The 16,692-nt window shown below is 47.8% G+C and overlaps 1 protein-coding gene across 4 annotated transcripts in view; it reads left to right on the top strand.

Annotated features, from left to right (window-relative positions):
* PLPPR2 (phospholipid phosphatase related 2) overlaps positions 1–16,692 on the top strand; it is a 41,102-nt gene that overhangs the window by 20,317 nt on the left and 4,093 nt on the right. For 2 of the 4 annotated variants that reach the window (XM_083483131.1, XM_083483133.1), the window contains exons 6-8: positions 3,045–3,221; positions 9,329–9,469; positions 13,951–14,075. In XM_083483131.1, the coding sequence (XP_083339257.1) occupies positions 3,045–3,221; positions 9,329–9,469; positions 13,951–14,075 (443 nt within the window). The remainder of the gene's footprint in view (positions 1–3,044; positions 3,222–9,328; positions 9,470–13,950; positions 14,076–16,692) is intronic. The other 2 variants (XM_083483132.1, XM_083483134.1) reach the window with 2 other exon arrangements.

The following is a 16,692-nucleotide window of genomic DNA, read 5'->3' as shown; positions in this document are numbered from 1 at the left end:
TCCCAAACGTCATTTCTGCCTTTGAAATCCTGATAATGTCTGGGGAAATCTGGATGTATGGCAGCCCTGGGGAAATCCTGACCTATGATCACAAGGCATGCCAGCCAGCTCTGGGTTTTGCTTGCCCCGCCCCAAAGTGGGTTCCTTAGGAGGGCTGGGGTGCCTTCTGATGGGCATGAAGGAAAAACGAGGGGAGGAAAGTGGGCCTTTTGCTATCAAGGCTCAGAAAAGAAATGAGTTTGGTGGCTCAGCAGTGTCACAAAGTGTTGCCTGTTCTGAGCAGAGAACCTACCTTCTTTCCAGATGGAGAAGACTGAATGGTCTACCTCCACAGTTGGAGGCAACCATGCTTCTGAATACCTGTAGCTGGAAACCACGGGAGGAGAGAGGGCTTTTGTGCTCATGTTCCCCTCGCTGGTTCCCCACAAGGCGTATCTGGTTGGCCACTGTGAGAACAGGACGCTGGACTAGATGGGTCCATAGCTGTCAACCGTCCCTTATTTGGCGGGAAAGTCCCTTATCCCAGCACCGTGTCCCGTTGCTGTCCCTTATTGATGATGTCCCTTAAATTTCCCGGGTTTCAAAGGAAGCAGCTCCTCTCCTTCCCTCCCTGCCGGCCAGGGAGGAGGGAGGCTCCAACTGTGTTGCTTGGTTGCCCGGCCCGCCCCCTTCCGGCCTCCTCTCACCAGCCTCAGCCCCCGGGAGCCCCTCCCCGCCAGGACTGGCGGGAGCCTCAGGCCCTTCCGCCGCCATCCTCCTCACGGCCGCTGAACTGAGCCTCTCTGCCTGGGGTAGCATCTTTGTAGCTTGGATTTCGTTTTGCACGAAAAGTGGTTGCTGCTTGTAGTTATTTAATTGCAGTATTTCATCAGTTTGAGCAGCAACCTCTGGAAATTATCTGGTCCCTTTTAACTCCTTATTTCAGGTGGTTGACTAAAATCCCTTATTTTGGCTGCTGATCCCTTATTTTCGAGGCTGCTGGTCCCTTATTTTCAAATCTGTAAGTTGACAGCTATGGATGGGTCATTGGCCTGATCCAGCCGGCGAGTTTGTTTCTATGTTTCTAAATAATTTCCCTTTGCCTCTTCAACAACATCTGGGGGACGCCCAAGATCAGCAAGAAAGACTTTAGCTGGGGGGGTGGCAGCAATCTGCTATGGGGTGGGAATACATAAAGGCGGGGATAAAGGCTCATCCAAACTTCCATTTGCTCCACTACTGAATTGGAACCAATGGCAATTGGTTTCCTGCAGAATGCTGCTTGTTCCACAGAGAGGATTTCCAGGAAAAGCGACAGAGCAGAGGCAAAATTGCTCGGACCAGAAAACCGCCCAGACCTGTGCTTTCTAGACAAGGGACAAGCAGAAGTGTGGATGAGCCTGTTATGTACTGAGTTGAATAGGATCCAAACTGCAGCAGTCTGATTGGTCCTAGAACAATAGGATCCAAATTGCAGCAGTTTGATTGGTCCTAGAACAATAGGATTCAGAATGCAACAGTCTGATTGGTCCTAGAACAATGCAGCAGTATGATTGGTTGGCAGGAACCACCCAATCATGCTCCAGATATAAATGAATCCACAACCTGATTGGCTTACAGTTGAATTCCAGAATTAGCCAATCATGCGCAGCCCATTGTGTAAATAATGTATATAAAGCAGATACTTTGAGGGGACTCACATTCATTCCTCCTCACCACTATGAGCTGAATAAAGAGCATGAAATCACTTTGCGACTCTGAGTATATTTCAGAGCCCTTAATATCTGCATATCGAACAAGACTTTTCAATGCATTTGCCTGTGTTTGTTTGTGTGTGTGAGAGAGAAAAGAAGGAGAGAGAAGATACATGGGCTCTGCCTTGGGCAGCAAAATGTCTTGGGGCAAGCAGTGGATGTCAGCCGCGAACGAGGGAGAAATTCATCATATCAAAGAACTGGAAGAGACCAAAAGATGATTAGAGCAGCCTCTATCCTGGGCTGAAGAGCCAGCTTCCCCATTAGGCTTCTTCCTGCATATAAAACACAGTGCAATATAGACCATGCAGCGCTGCCGAAAGGTGCTTGCTTATTTACTAGCTTTGTGCACTTGCTGGTTTCATGATTAAGATTTACATGATTAAGATTTATTATTATTAAGGTTTTCATTATTAACATGATTAATAAGCTGAACAACCAGCTCTAGAGAACAAAGCAGCCGAGTCTTGCAGGAAGAAAGACACACATGCATAGATGCACTGCTGGCCAAACTGACTTGGCAGAGAACCTTTCCCGACCCCAGATATGTGGGCTGGTCAGCCCCCCCGAGAATGAAGAAAAGGAGCCTTCCCACAGGAGAACCGATATGGGGCACACTGTTTCAATTGGGGTTAAAGCAGTGCTGTGTGTACTGAGCTTTCCATTGGGTGTGTGTGTGTGTGTGTGTGTGAGAGAGAGAGAGAGAGAGAGAGAGAGAGAGAGAGAGAGAGAGATCGAGAGAATTAGGGAGGAGTCACAATGGTCAGGGGCAGAGATGCTGACTTGCCCCAACTATTGAGGGATCCAGTGTCTGATGTCACACAACACGTCATGCAATGTGCTGATTTCGCGTGCGCCACGTAGTGCGAAGCGCTGATGTAACGTGGGGGCCTGGCTCCCTCCTTAAGAACTTTGTGAGGCGCAAAGTATCTTGGCCCCCGCTAGCTGACACACCTGGTCACAGGTCTTGGGGAAATGTGGTGGTGGCAGCTACAGGAATGTAGGAAATTGCTGGTTGCTGTAAGGCCCATTTCAGTGGGAGGTCGCGGGGGGACGGGCGGGGAATGATTCAGGACTCTGCAGTTGACTGCTACCTCTCTGGATGCTCCACAATACAGAATATTCGCAATAAGAACTGTAAACCCATCTTCTTTATTTACATTTTTTAAAGACCACAACATAATAGCTGTGCATCCTGCAATTCCCACTGCTCTGTTACGCGTTCCTAATGCCCTCCAAGGAAGACTAAGCAACTGCCCCCATTGCCAGCCTCTGACTGTGACCCTCTGTTGCTCCTCCCTCCCCCTGCAGATGTACGTGACCCTGGTCTTCCGGCTGAAGGGCTCTCGCCTGGCCAAGCCCTCCCTGTGCCTGGCTCTCTTGTGCCCTGCTTTCCTGGTGGGTGTGGTTCGCGTTGCGGAGTATCGGAACCACTGGTCCGATGTGCTGGCGGGGTTCCTCACCGGTGGGGCCATTGCTGCCTTCCTGGTAAGTGATGGTGTGTCTGTCGTGGGCAAGACTGAAGGCAGGCAGGGGGAGGCGGGGCTTCCGCACAGGACATGGGGAAGAGAGAGCTCGATGCAGGATGTTATCTGGTGCAAGACCTTGAGATGCAGGGAGATGGACTAGATCAGGGGTCTGCAACCCTTAAGACAAAAAGAGCCACTTGGACCCATTTCCGAAGAAAAAAAAACTGGGCGCCACAAAGCCATTGTGACACTTAAAACAAATATAACACTGCATATATTGTTTCTTACCTTAATGTCCAATCTGACAGCGGGCGGGAAGGTGACGTCAGGACAGTGCGTGACTAACGCACGCACCGCCCCCATGCGATGTCACAGCCAGTACAGCGCCCGCCACAGTGGGGAGTGTCGGGGCGCACAATGCGCCTCCTCCCCTCGCTAGTATCCACCCCGGAGCCGCGGCAAAGGTGTAAAAGAGCCACATGCGGCTCCGGAGCCGCGGGTTGCAGACCCCTGGACTAGATACTCAGGAGTTGTGCCATGTGGGCCTTCAAGGGGGGAAGGGGGGACTTCGTGAGAAGTGGACTAATGTTCTGTTCTCTTCATTCTTTTCTCTTTGGCGATTAATAATAATAATAAATTTTTATTTATATCCTGCCCTCCCCAGCCGAAGCCGGGCTTAGAGCAGCTAACAACAGTAAAAGTAACACAGTTTACATAAAATCACAATCAGTTAATTGAAATACATTCTAAAATCAATTCAATTCAGAGTCAAATTAATGGCAACCATTGGGCTGGAGTTCTATGAGGATTACAGAAGGAGAGAGGGGGTCAGATTGTGCCTTGGCCAAAGGCCTGGTGGAACAGCTCTGTCTTGCAGGCCCTGCGGAAAGATGTCAAGTCCCGCAGGGCCCTAGTCTCTTGTGACAGAGCGTTCCACCAGATCGGGGCCACGGTTGAAAAAGCCCTGGCTCTGGTTGAGGCCAGCCTAACCTCCCTGTGGGCCGGGATCTCCAAGGTGTTTTTATTTGAAGACCGTAAGGTCCTCCGTGGGACATACCAGGAGAGGCGGTCCCGTAGGTATGAGGGACCGAGGCTGTATGGGGCTTTAAAGGTTAAAACCAGCACCTTAAACCTGACCCTGTACTCCACCTGGAGCCAGTGCAGCTGGTATAGCACCGGGTGAATGTGATCCCGCAGTGAGGACCCCATAAGGAGTCTTGTCATGGCATTCTGCACCCACTGGAGTTTCAAGGGCAGCCCACATAGAGGGAGTTCCATAATCAAGTCTGTAGGTGACCATCACGTGGATCATAGTGGCTAGGACAGGGCGAGAGAGGTAAGAAGATTGTCTTCCATAAACACGGTTTTAACAATGCATCCCTAAGTGACTGTGGAGGCCAATTCTGGATCCACATGTCCTTCCACTGTGGGGACATAGGTTTCCAGGCAGAAGTTGATCATGGTGAGGGTTTGCAAAGCGTGCCTTCCTCTTAGCACGTTTCTCCCTTTCGTCCTGAATTTGAGTGTCTTCAATGCCCATGACACCTTTGTTAAAGGCTGTTCTCCAGTTGGAGCACTTGCAGGCCAGTGTTTCCCAGTTATCAGTGCTTATACAGTGGTACCTCGGGTTAAGTACTTAATTCGTTGCGGAGGTCCATTCTTAACCTGAAACTGTTCTTAACCAGAAGCACCACTTTAGCTAATGGGGCCTCCTGCTGCCGCTGCGCGATTTCTGTTCTCATCCTGAAGCAAAGTTCTTAACCCGAGGTACTATTTCTGGGTTAGTGGAGTCTGTAATCTGAAGCGTATGTAACCTGAAGCATATGTAACCCGAGGTACCACTGTACTATATTTTTTCAGATTTGCTTTGAGAGCATCTTTAAACCTCTTTTGTTGTCCACCGGCATTTCACTTTCCATTCTTAAGCTGGGAATAGAGTAGTTGCTTTGGAAGACGAAAGAAGCCTAATTTAATAAGTGTCTGCACAGCAGTTACAGGAGCCTCCTCACCAGATTATTAGTATTATTATCAGATTAGTACTTCACCTACACCGAAGCCTCTAGGTGCCGTACAACATACAAAGTAGGAAATGCAATTACATGGAAACATTGGCAAGCATTGTGCAAAACTACGTGCAAAAAGCTTGCCTCTCCAAAATAACAGCCTCCGTAAATAATGTTACAAACCAACAGCAGGGGTGAGATGTTAATTCTAAAGCCCTAAAAATCCTACCACTGTTAAAGCTGACAAAATTGCCAAGGACTACAGAAAAATGAACAAACTTGTGGGGTGGGGCATAGCTTTGCCTGGCACCGAAAAGATGGCACAGAAGGCACCAGGTGATCTTCCTTGGGGAAAGTGTTCTATAGAAAGGGTGCCATCACCAAAAAAGTCCTGTCTCTTGACGCCACTCTTGTTTGTTTGTTTGTTTGCTTGTTTGTTTGTTGTAATTTCCAATTTTATACATTTCAATAATTTTACAATCATTTTAACATTTCAGTTTTGATGTATTTTTGTTTTTAGTTACACTTTTCAAGTTTATACATTTCATTAGTTTCACAATCAATTTAACATTTCAAAATTTGACTTCCTTCCCCCTCTTTCTGCAGTTTAAAAAATACATTCTGCATATCCAAATTCATTTAATTTGCTCATTTAATTATCTACTTTAAATATATACTCTTATGAAACTGCAGGTTATTACAATAATCCTGCTAATGTTTCTATCTGTTTGCAATTTATCTGGAAATATATCATTCTAACATTCATAACTTGACTTCCTTCCCCCTCATCCTGCAGTTCCTTAAATTCATTTTAAATATTTTCTGCATATCCAAATTAACTGAATTTGCTCATTTATTCATCTACTTTAAATACATACTCTTATAAAAGTGCAGGTTATTACCATAATCCTGCCAGTGTTCTTATCTGTTTACAATTTATTTGTAAATATTCAACAAACCGTTTCCATTCTTTTATAAAAAGTTTGTTATCTTGATTTCTTATTCCTCCAGTAAGTTTCACCATTTCTATGTATTCCAGAAGTTTTTGTATGCATTCTTCCTTTGCTGGGACTTTTTCTTCCTTCCACTTTTGGGCGAGTAACATTCTTGCTGCTGTAGTTGCATACATGAATAAATTTCTATACAGTTTGGGTAGATCTGTCCCTATAATTCCCAACTTGATGCCACTCTCTATACTTCAAGTGGAGACATAATTTTCAAATAAAAACATCTTGAAGGTCCCAGGCCACAGAGAGGTTAGGCTGGCCTCAACTAGAGCCAGGGCTTTTTCGGCTGTGGCTCCCATCTGGTGGAATGCTCTGTCACAAGAGACTAGGGCCCTGCGGGACTTGACATCTTTCCGCAGGGCCTGCAAGACAGAGCTGTTCCACCAGGCCTTTGGCTAAGGCACAGTCTGACCCCCTCCTTCGGCAATCTTCGCGGAGCTCTGGCCCAATGGTTGCCATTGGTTTGATGTGAATTAATTTTATAATGAATGATTTTAGAGTGTTGTGTTGTGTTGTACTGTTGTACTGTTTTATTGTTGTTAGCCGCCCTGAGCCCGGCTTCGGCTGGGGAGGGCAGGATATAAATAACATTTATTATTATTATTATTATAAGAGAGCCCTCACTGACAATTATTAGGTTAAGATAGGCTTATTTAGGAGGAGTTCAGGTACCAGGTTCCTAAGCTGCATAAGACTTTAAAAGTTAATACCAACACTTTGATTTGGGCCTGGAAACATTCTAGCACCCACCTGTGTAATATCCTCAGAACACCTGATCCTAGTAAGTCACCGTGCTTTCAAATTCTCCACAAACTGAAGTTTCTGAACCAACTTCAATGGCAGCCTCCTGCATTAATCTAGAGGGAGGTTACCAGAGCATAGGTCACTAATGCTAGGCTATCTCCATCCAAGACAAGGTTGTGCCACCAGCAGTCCACACCACAGGGAACGTCTGTGCCTTCAGTGGTAACAATGGATGTAGGAATGTTCCCTGTCTCCTTCAGGAAGAGTACAACCACCTCCAGAACTGGCTGGGTACCACTTCTCTGGACCAAGAAGCCATCCTCAAACAGCACCTCTGTCTTGTTTGGATTTTGTTGCTCTCATAAAGTCCATTGCTACGCCCAGCACATCCACACCCAGAGGAGATGAAAAGGAGAAACGTGTTTGTGTGTCCATCCGAAAAGTTGATAATGCACTCCAGAATGCCCCACTTGGCAGTTTAATGTACTGTAGATATTAAATAGCATAGGGGATGAGATTGAACCCTGTGGAGCCACAACCCCTAACTAGGTCAGCCATCCCAGAAGCGTACCATGGTAAATGATGCCAAAAATGGTTAGAGCGGTTCTCAACCTGTGGGTCTCCAGATGTTGTTGGACTACACTCCCATCATCCCTGAGCTCTGGCCTTGCTAGCTAGGGGTGATGGGAGTTGTAGTTCAACAACATCTGGGGACCCACAGGTTGAGAAAAACTGGCTAGAAGAACCAAGAGGATCACATTTCTACTGTCTCCTTCCTAGCATAGGGCAACCCAAGGTAGTGACAAAAGCACACCTAACCCTCGGTTGATATGGATCCAGAAAACCAGTGTCCTCCAAGAATATCTGAATCTGATCAGGTTTGGTGGTGCCTTTTAACAGGACCTTATCAGGGTTTCGTTTGAGTTCATTTATGAGCACGGAAGTGTGTTTGTTTAAATGCCAGCAGGTGGTGGTATTGCTGCAGGGGACCTCAAATTAACTGCTGTAAGGGACCTCAAGAAACACCAGGAACAACTTAACATGACACAGCAGGGGGTTATTGGAATTGTAGTCCAAGAACTTCAGGAGGCCCGATGATACTCATACCTTCCCTAGGTACTGTAGTGCACATAGAACTGAGTCCTGCAGCCCCAAACAAATTGTGTGGCTCATTGTGTGGCTAGGGTACTCTTTCCCCATTGTGGGAAAATAATGTGTGGGCCCCCTTTGGTCTGACCCAGCAGGGCTTTCCCCATATATGGAAAGGAGTCAAGGAGCTTGGCCAATAGCCGTTGGCACGGAGTCAAGGAAGGCTAGCATTAGCAGAAAGTGCCATATGTGGTGGACCGGTAAAAGGGTAAAAGAGTATTGGGTAATAATTCATAATGAATTGAAGAAAACGTTTATAAGTACTTTTCCAGAGTCCTTTTTGTTGAGGATAATTCAGCCGGAAATTCCCAGGTGTCAAAAAAGGTTATTTATGTATGCCACCACTGTGGCCTCTGTTTTGTTAGCCCCAAAATGGAAAACGAACGATGTCCCAACCAAAGAAGAATGGCAACTTAAACTGATGGAATATGCACAGCTTGTGGACCTAACATATAGAATAAGAGAACAAGAAGAACGTACATTTAAAGAAGATTGGAAGATGTTTATTGCATATATGGGGGGGAATTGTGTACACTCGAAAACATGGGCAGCATTAAGATAAATTCAACAATGCAAACAAGGTTTGATGGATGTAATAATGGAATACTGAATGGTTTAGTTTATGTAAAATATGCAGGGATTTATGTTATGCAAAATGAACCATGGAAAGAGAAGAGGGGAAGTCATTGATGTTTTAAGGTTGTATAAATGCATTTTCTAAAGTGTAAAACAGAAAATTTAATAAAAAATATACACAAAAAGGAAAAAGGTAAAGGAAAGGATTTGGGGAGCTTGGCCGATAGCCATGTGCATGGAGTCAAGGAAGGCTAGCATGAGCAGAAAGTGAAGAACTAAAGTAGAAGAACTAAATTTGGGCAGAAAGTTTAGTTGTTGTTGTTGTTTAGTCGTTTAGTCGTGTCCGACTCTTCGTGACCCCATGGACCAGAGCACGCCAGGCACTCCTGTCTTCCACTGCCTCCCGCAGTTTGGTCAGACTCATGTTTGTAGCTTCGAGAGTCTTCTCTTCTCATGAGGTGGCCAAAGTCTTGGAGCCTCAGCTTCACGATCTGTCCTGCCAGTGAGCACTCAGGGCTGATTTCCTTAAGAATGGATAGGTTTGATCTTCTTGCAGTCCATGGGACTCTCAAGAGTCTTTTCTTTCACTGTATTGTTCGGGATCAGGCGAAGAGGGTTTTTATGCTCCTACCTTCTTTTGCTGGCAGGTGACTTGCGTGGTCAACAATTTCCAGAGCAGCCCACCTACGGCCAAGAAAACAACCCCAACTGAAAGCAGCTTGCCCAGTGTCCCTGTCATGGGCTTGCCCTGTGTGGACAGTTCCCTAGAAAAGTTGAGTGTGGCTCAGGTAAGCGGCATCCCGCCCAGCAACCCTTGCCTACCTCCTGCTCTGCGACGTCCTGAAACATCTCTACAACTTATGCACAGACACACAGTTGGCTCCAGGTTTGGGGGTGGGCTGTGGGCAAAATGTGGCCCTCCATTGGGCTCCCTCCTCAGTCAGTGGGCCATGACAGGCCTACATGGCACAGTGGGAGCAGGAGTGGGGAGCAACTAGAGCTCACTGATCAACTGGCTTTAGCCACCACTTAAATCCCATACAGCATCCCAGAGGAACACTATGTTGGGGCATTATGGGAAATTCCTCCAGTATAGATGCTAGACCCAGTTGCTTGGAGTGCTGTGTCTGATAGATAGATAAATAGATATATCTTCTGATATACATGTAAGGCTATCATCATCCGGTCCTACTTGGAGAATTTCTCATCACAACCCTGAGTTTGCATGAAGTTAGGGTGGGGAAGGGCAGCAAAAGCAGGTTGTAAAATGCCACTTTTAAACAGCAGCATAGGTTGGACTAAAGGAAAAAGAGAAGGAGAAAGCGGTGATTTGAAAGAATGCAAAGGGTTTAAGTAGAGTGAGGAGGGGGTGACAGTGAGGGATGGAAAGTGGCAATTAAAAGCTTGAGCACTGGAAGGAGTGAGTTGGGAAATGCTCTGTTGTGTTAGCTTCAGATAGTCCATAAGTAGCTTCCCACAATCATACATTTCATTCCTGGTGCCTTGTGTTGTCCTCAACATGAAGTTCTGGGCTCAATGCAGTAATTTAGAAGAGATATTCTATGGGGAATTCCATGTATGACTACCCGAGTTCCACCATGAAAGTGGGATGTACCTTAATAGACCAAACAAGGAGAATTCAAAAGTCTCTGTTGCTTAGAGGCCCATATAATCTTGGTGTGATGGAAAGGACAAAACTGGGAGAAGACAGAATGTGTCTAGTGAAAAATGAGAGATGATAGCTGGAGGGAGTAATCAGGAAGCAAGAAAGGAGGTTGTGGTAATCCAGGAAATGTTTGGGTGGAAGAAATGGGTTTTAAGAGGGAAGGCAAAGACGAAAAACAGGTTGTCTCAGATGTAGGGAGCAGCTCCAAAGTGACTGTTGAAGACTGGAGAGCAGATGAATTTGTGCAGAGGGAAGGGGGCAGAGGTTGAGGAAGATGGGAGGGCAGAGCTATAGAACAAGTTCATATAAAGCAACCTCTTTTGTGTGATGGGACATGTCTGGCTGCCCATCACATGGTACCTAAGCTGTCCTGCAGCCACTCTCTTATCTCTTTGCTCCACTTCAGGAGTGGTCAAAGGGAGGACTGACTAGCTGTTGCCTTGATGAACAACTGGGCAGCCGCTTTGGCATGGTTTCTGAGAATTGCCCTTCTTACAGGGATATCTGAAACCTGGTGAATATCATCATTCACACATGAGTACCCACCATCACAGATTAATTCACGATTGTCTGAAAGCAGAGTATGTGTTTCCTCAGTTTTAGAAATGTATGAATGAATGCCAAAAGCCAAACCAAGAAGACTATAAACAATCATTGGTGTATCCCCGAGCTTTCAGTTATTCACAAAATCTGTTTAGATTGCCAACTTTACACGTGAATGTGACACACCCGAACTTTTCTTTTGGCCTCTTTTACACTTACAACTGTTCTCTTTCTTTGTTATTTTCTGCACCAGAGCTTTTACTCACTAATAATCTATATGCATAGCACTGAGTTTTCCCTCCATTCTAAACCACCTTCCCCCCCCCCCAATCCTTTTTATCTCGATAAGGATTTGGGTCTCCAATTCTCTATCCAAGTATGTAGCCTTGGTGGGAGTGCGTGTGTCAGGGGTGTGTGTTTGTGTAACTTTTTCTCCCCCACCCACCCACCTCATCAAATTCTCTCTCTGTAGATCATGCCACGCATTTCCTTTTAATATTGCCAGAATCCATCCCTTTCTGTTATCAGTTGCTAAATCGTTGCTTCGGGCTCTGATTGTTACTCATCTGGGATTCCCGTCATGTTTTGTTTTCTGTCTGGCTCTCTCCCACCTTAAATGTTTCATTTCTCTTCCAAGTTCTGCTTGCTGAATAATCCATACCGCATGGCGGTGCTTTGATCATGTCATTCCTCTTTACTGCTTACTGGACTGGCTCCCTATTATCTTCCAGAGACACTTTTGCTTCCTGCTTTGACATCTTGGAAAGACCTTTCGGCTCTTTGCACTTGCAGTTTCCGATCGCTCGCTATGTTGCACTATGTCTGCTTTTTGCTCCCTCTCCTGACCAGGCCTTGGGTTTCTTGCCCTGTCCTTCCCTTCTCTACTTGCTAGGAGTCCTCTTTCTCCTGCTAATGTCTTGCTTTCTTCCATACAAAAGCAAACAGAATACACAGGTGCTTTTTTAAAAAGTGCCTTGTTGTCTAAACCAAATAACCACAGAAAAAAATAATCCAACATGCAAAAAGTGCTTGATCCATTGGCTCACAGTCTGAATGCAGAGAGCTTTTAAAGATGCCTGGACTCGGTGCCAAGAATAAAATGGAGCAGCGCCCAAAAATTGAGTAGGGTGGGTTCATTTATCAGAAGGAAAAGGGCTCTTCTTGGCTGAGCTATTCTGAACCGTTTGAGAGGGGAAGGTTAGCATAAGGGAAGGCCAGGAAACAGAAGGTAAGCAGTTGCAGAACTTGGAAAGTTGGCTCTTTAGGGTGATGAAAAGGAGGAGGAAGCAGGGGGCAGCAAGACATGGCCAATATCTTGCCAGCTCTAACCTCAACAGGGAAGTGTGTCAGGCTAGCTACTCCCCTTAGTTCTTGAGCCCCTAACTCTAGCTGCCTCCCTGGATGCGGGGAGGCTAACCGCCACAATGATGCTTGGACCACGAGGGAGGAAGCCACCTGCCAGCCAACTCCCAATTCCCAATCTCCTTGCAATTTGCTTATCTCAGAGCCTGCTCAGTCCACCCTTCCCTTCTCTGCTCACATATCTGTAAGCCCAGAGCGACTCCTGTTCAAGCAAAGTCTCACCTTCAGCATGGTTGGGAGGGATTGGCAGTGTAGGGCAGGGGTAGGGGACCTGTGGGTCCTCCAGATGTTGGTGAACTACCTCACCCCTGGCTATTGTCCATACTAGCTGGGGCTGATGCAAATTTGAAGCAGGAGGTTCCTCTCTCTGTGTCTACTTTCCCCCGTGCAGACACATCAGTACAAGTTGAGTTGTAGTCCCAACACTTTCAAACAGCAACATCTGAAGGACAACATAGTCTCCATCCCTGCTTTAGATACAACCCCTGTGATGGAAATGTGGGACTGATTATGGACCTGATTGGTCCTCTGCCCCCAACCAAATGCTGCAGGCAGGCAGGCAAGGAGAAAGTGGCCCTTCTACACAGAAGGCATGAGTTTACATAGTTGTGAGTCGAGGCCCTGCTTTGTGATGAAATAAGACACACGGACACAAGTAGTTTAGGTTAATGGGCTAAAAAAGGCCACAACTTTATTGGTTACAGAATGTGAGTGGTATTGGCTTAGGCATTGGGATCTGAACAGACTATACTTGACTCCTGCCCGCTCTGCGGGGAGTCACACGAGGGTTAACAACCAGTAGGGGGAGCTTGTTGATGCAAATCAACTGGAAGCTTTCCCCCAGAGTCACCAGGGGTTGAGCCATGGCCTTAGCCGCCAACTGGGCTTCGGACAGGAGCCACGACCGCTGGATCCCTTTAACAGAATACCCTTCAAGGGGAGGGGGAGGTGATGGCCACAACCTCCCCTCCGACACACAATGCATTTCCAGTGCCTAACCGCCAAACCTTACAAAGTTGTGACAATTTGCTACGAGGTAGGTGAAAAACCAAGTGGCTGGACCCAATCTGCCAAGTGGAACTTATTTACTACCAGGCCCCTTGGGCAACCAAGGCGACCGACTGAGGTCCATAGCAAGGTCAGGTGCTGAGGCAAAGCCTAAAGGGAGGGCGGGTGATCTGAGGAAGCCGGGAACAAGAAGGAGGAGCTTGTAGGGCCCGCGGCCTTTTTAAACAGCAAAACCACGCCCACCAGCCCACTGGATTGGCTGGCTGGAGTGTGTGACACAGGCCCAGGACTCCAATGACACAGGGGGCCTAGCCACGCCCCCCTGCGGCCGCGGGAAGCGATTCCCGCTCACAACACCTCCCCACTGGGAAGAGGAGAGGCTTTACACATAAACAGAGTGAGTTTTTGTGAACCTTTCCATGCCCCGAATTCTGGAACTTTTGGGATTCACGAGTCCTTCTTTGTGTGGCATGAGCCACCTTGTCCCCAAGCCCTCGCCATTCTCCACACCTTGAAAATAATCCAAAACTTCCATTTCCTTCCCTCCCCAATCCAAGCAAGTGTGTGTTGACCAAGCAGCTAATTGTTTCAATCTCTGTGTCGTTCTCTCCCAACCATCCGTGTGTGCTCCCCCACTCCCCTGCTATGGTGCTGCCTGCCCGCCCCCCTTGGGGTGGGGTGGGGATGTAGCAGGTGAGGGACCCCCCAGAAGAACAGGAGTTTTCTACACTACTCTCAAGAGGCCTGGAAAGGCAGCTAGCGCGATCTCTCCGCTTGGCGGCGCCTGGAAACGCAGCAATGGCCCGCCCCTACGAGTAAGTGACTGATCTGGAGGAAGGGGGAGGGAACTGCCTTTGGGTCAGACTCAGCCCCCTGCAAGATGCCATCCCCACTGCTTGCTCAAGGTGGAACACTCATCGAGGGAGAATAATATTTGGGCAGGGCGTCAGCGCAGGGAATAACTAGAGGTCAAGGAAGTTGAGGGCCGCAAGAGTTGAGAAGAGAGGGCTGTGCGATTGGATGGGTCCAGAGAGACAGACATGAAGATGTCAAGGGAGTTGGGTCAGTTGCTTTGATGGTTTGAGGAGACCCTTCAGGTGGAAAGGAAGCATGGAAGGAAGCAAGAACTTTCCCATCCACCTACACTAGGTGAGCTGGAATGCTCGAATTGAAGCAGAAATTCCCCACCCCAACTAGGTATGGTGAGGACAGGACGCCCCAGCTGTGTAAAGCCCATAGCTCAGTGCCCAGGTACAATTCCCAGATTCTCCGGGAACAGCTGGGAAACATTCCTGCCTGAGACTCTGGTGAGTGGCTTCCAGCTGGTGTAGAAGACAATACTGAGCAGGTTGACCAAATGGGTCCAACTTCCTATATTCCTTAGTCATCTGCATGGCTGGGGTTGCCTTGCAACTAATGGGCATCTCAACATTGATATACCATAGCCTAGTGTTTCTCAAACTTGGATCTCCAGCTGTTGTTGGACTACAACTCCCAATATCCCTGGCCAATGGTCCTGCTAGCTAGGGATGGTGGGAATTGTAGTCTAACAACAGCTGAAGACCTAGGTTTGAGAAACATTGCCATAGCCTGTGAGCAGAGGCAGCCTCTAAGTGCGGTGAATTGCCCAGCAGGCAATTCTCTTATCTTAAACGAAAATATATTTTATTAGGGAAAATGTCTAAGAATTGGAAGCACATTAGAAACTGAAGAGATGTTCTGAACATTATTTAATACTAAAGAGAACAATGAACCAGGAGAAACAAGCCTCAAAGTGTTCATTTGGTTTTCCACGTGGCTTTTTAGCCTGCATCCCTCATGCCTTTTTGCAGGGGTGTGGGGCTGTTTTCAGCCTGAGAGTTTCCATCTATCTTTTAGGATTGGTGCAGCTGACTGAATTTCCATCTCAGTTTCAAAACCCACAAAATATTTGGCCCTCTTAAAGTACACACACACACAAACACACACACACAAGTATATAAGGCAATGCTAATTACATGGCTGCCTGGAAATGAGAGTCATGATCCCTACAGTTAGTTTTCTGTTCAGTCAGAGCAGTGTTTCCCAGCCTTGAGTCTCCAGCTGTTTTTGGACCACAATTCCCATCACCATTGACCACTGGCCCTGCTAGCTAGGGATGATGGGAGTTGTAGTCCAAAAACAGCTGGAGCCCCAAGGTTGGGAAACACTGAGTTAGAGTAAAGGTGGGGGAATCTGTGGCCCTCTCAATATTGCTGGACTACAACTCCCATCATCCCTCACCACTGGCCATGGGTTTGGAATCCTACAGCATTTTGGGGGGTGGAGCACAGGTTCCCTTAATGAAGGCCTACACTTAAGCTGTCAGAGGCTCTTGAACATCACAGGAAATTGTAACCAGCGATGCCAAAATACCTCTGAAAAGCACCGTATTTTTCGCCCTATAAGACGCACTTTTCCCCCTCCAAAAATGAAGGGGAAATGTGTGTGCGTCCTATGGGGTGAATGCAGGCTTTCGCTGAAGCCTAGAGAGCGAGGGGGGTCGGTACGCACTGACCCCTCTCGCTCTCCAGGCTTCAGGAAGCTATCTGCTAGCCGTGGGAGACCCAGCTCTCCCAGGGCTAGCGGAGAGCTTGCCTGCACCCAGAAGCTTGGGGCGTGCTGAGCTCCGCACGCCCCAAGCTATGGGATTAGCGCAGCACTCCACTAACCGTGGGAGAGCCGCACGAAGTCACACGGCTCTCCCACGGCTAGCGGAGACCTAGCCAGCACCCAGAAGCTTGGGGCGCGCTGAGCTCCGCACGCCCCAAGCTTTGGGCTTAGCACAGTGCACCTGGGGGGGAAATAATTATTTCCCCTTTATTTCCCCCCAAAAAAACTAGGTGCGTCCTATGGGCTGGTGCGTCCTATGGGGCGAAAAATACAGTAGTTTCCTGTCTACATGGGTTGACACATGTGATAACCCATCCTACAGGATGAGCAAAATTGGGCCAGCACATGCAAATCCAGGAGAGATCAGCTTGTTTTGATCGCAGCTTGCGGGTGGAGGAGGAATGCCTGTCATAATATGATGTCCACCGAGGGGGGGGGGGGGATTGTCAGCATCCATCTGTCTCAAGATACAATGGAGTGTGCCTCCAGGGGTGAAGTCAGACTGCGGTGTTAGCAGCACCAAAGTGATCACCTCGGAGTGCAAGCCTGGACAGTGTGTTTGGAGGTCCTGGGCTGCCCAGAAGACAGGTTGCCCCTCTTGGCCTTGCTGGTGTGGTCCAAAGGAAAGCAGGGCACCATGCAACCAGTGGCGTAGCGTGGGTTGTCAGCACCCGGGGCAAGGCAAGTAATTTGCGCCCCCTAACCCGGGGCGAGGCAAGTAATTTGCGCCCCCTAACCCCTAACCTGCCACCGCTGCCAGCTGCTTCTTGCTGCTGCCTGGTCTGGTCTGGTGTGGTTCTC

The sequence above is a fragment of the Podarcis liolepis genome, assembly GCF_965112155.1.
Source record: "Podarcis liolepis genome assembly, chromosome: 17".
In the NCBI taxonomy this organism is placed as follows: domain Eukaryota; kingdom Metazoa; phylum Chordata; class Lepidosauria; order Squamata; family Lacertidae; genus Podarcis; species Podarcis liolepis.
The sequence above is the reverse complement of the archived record's forward strand: the minus strand, read 5'-3'. Positions and strand labels throughout refer to the sequence as shown.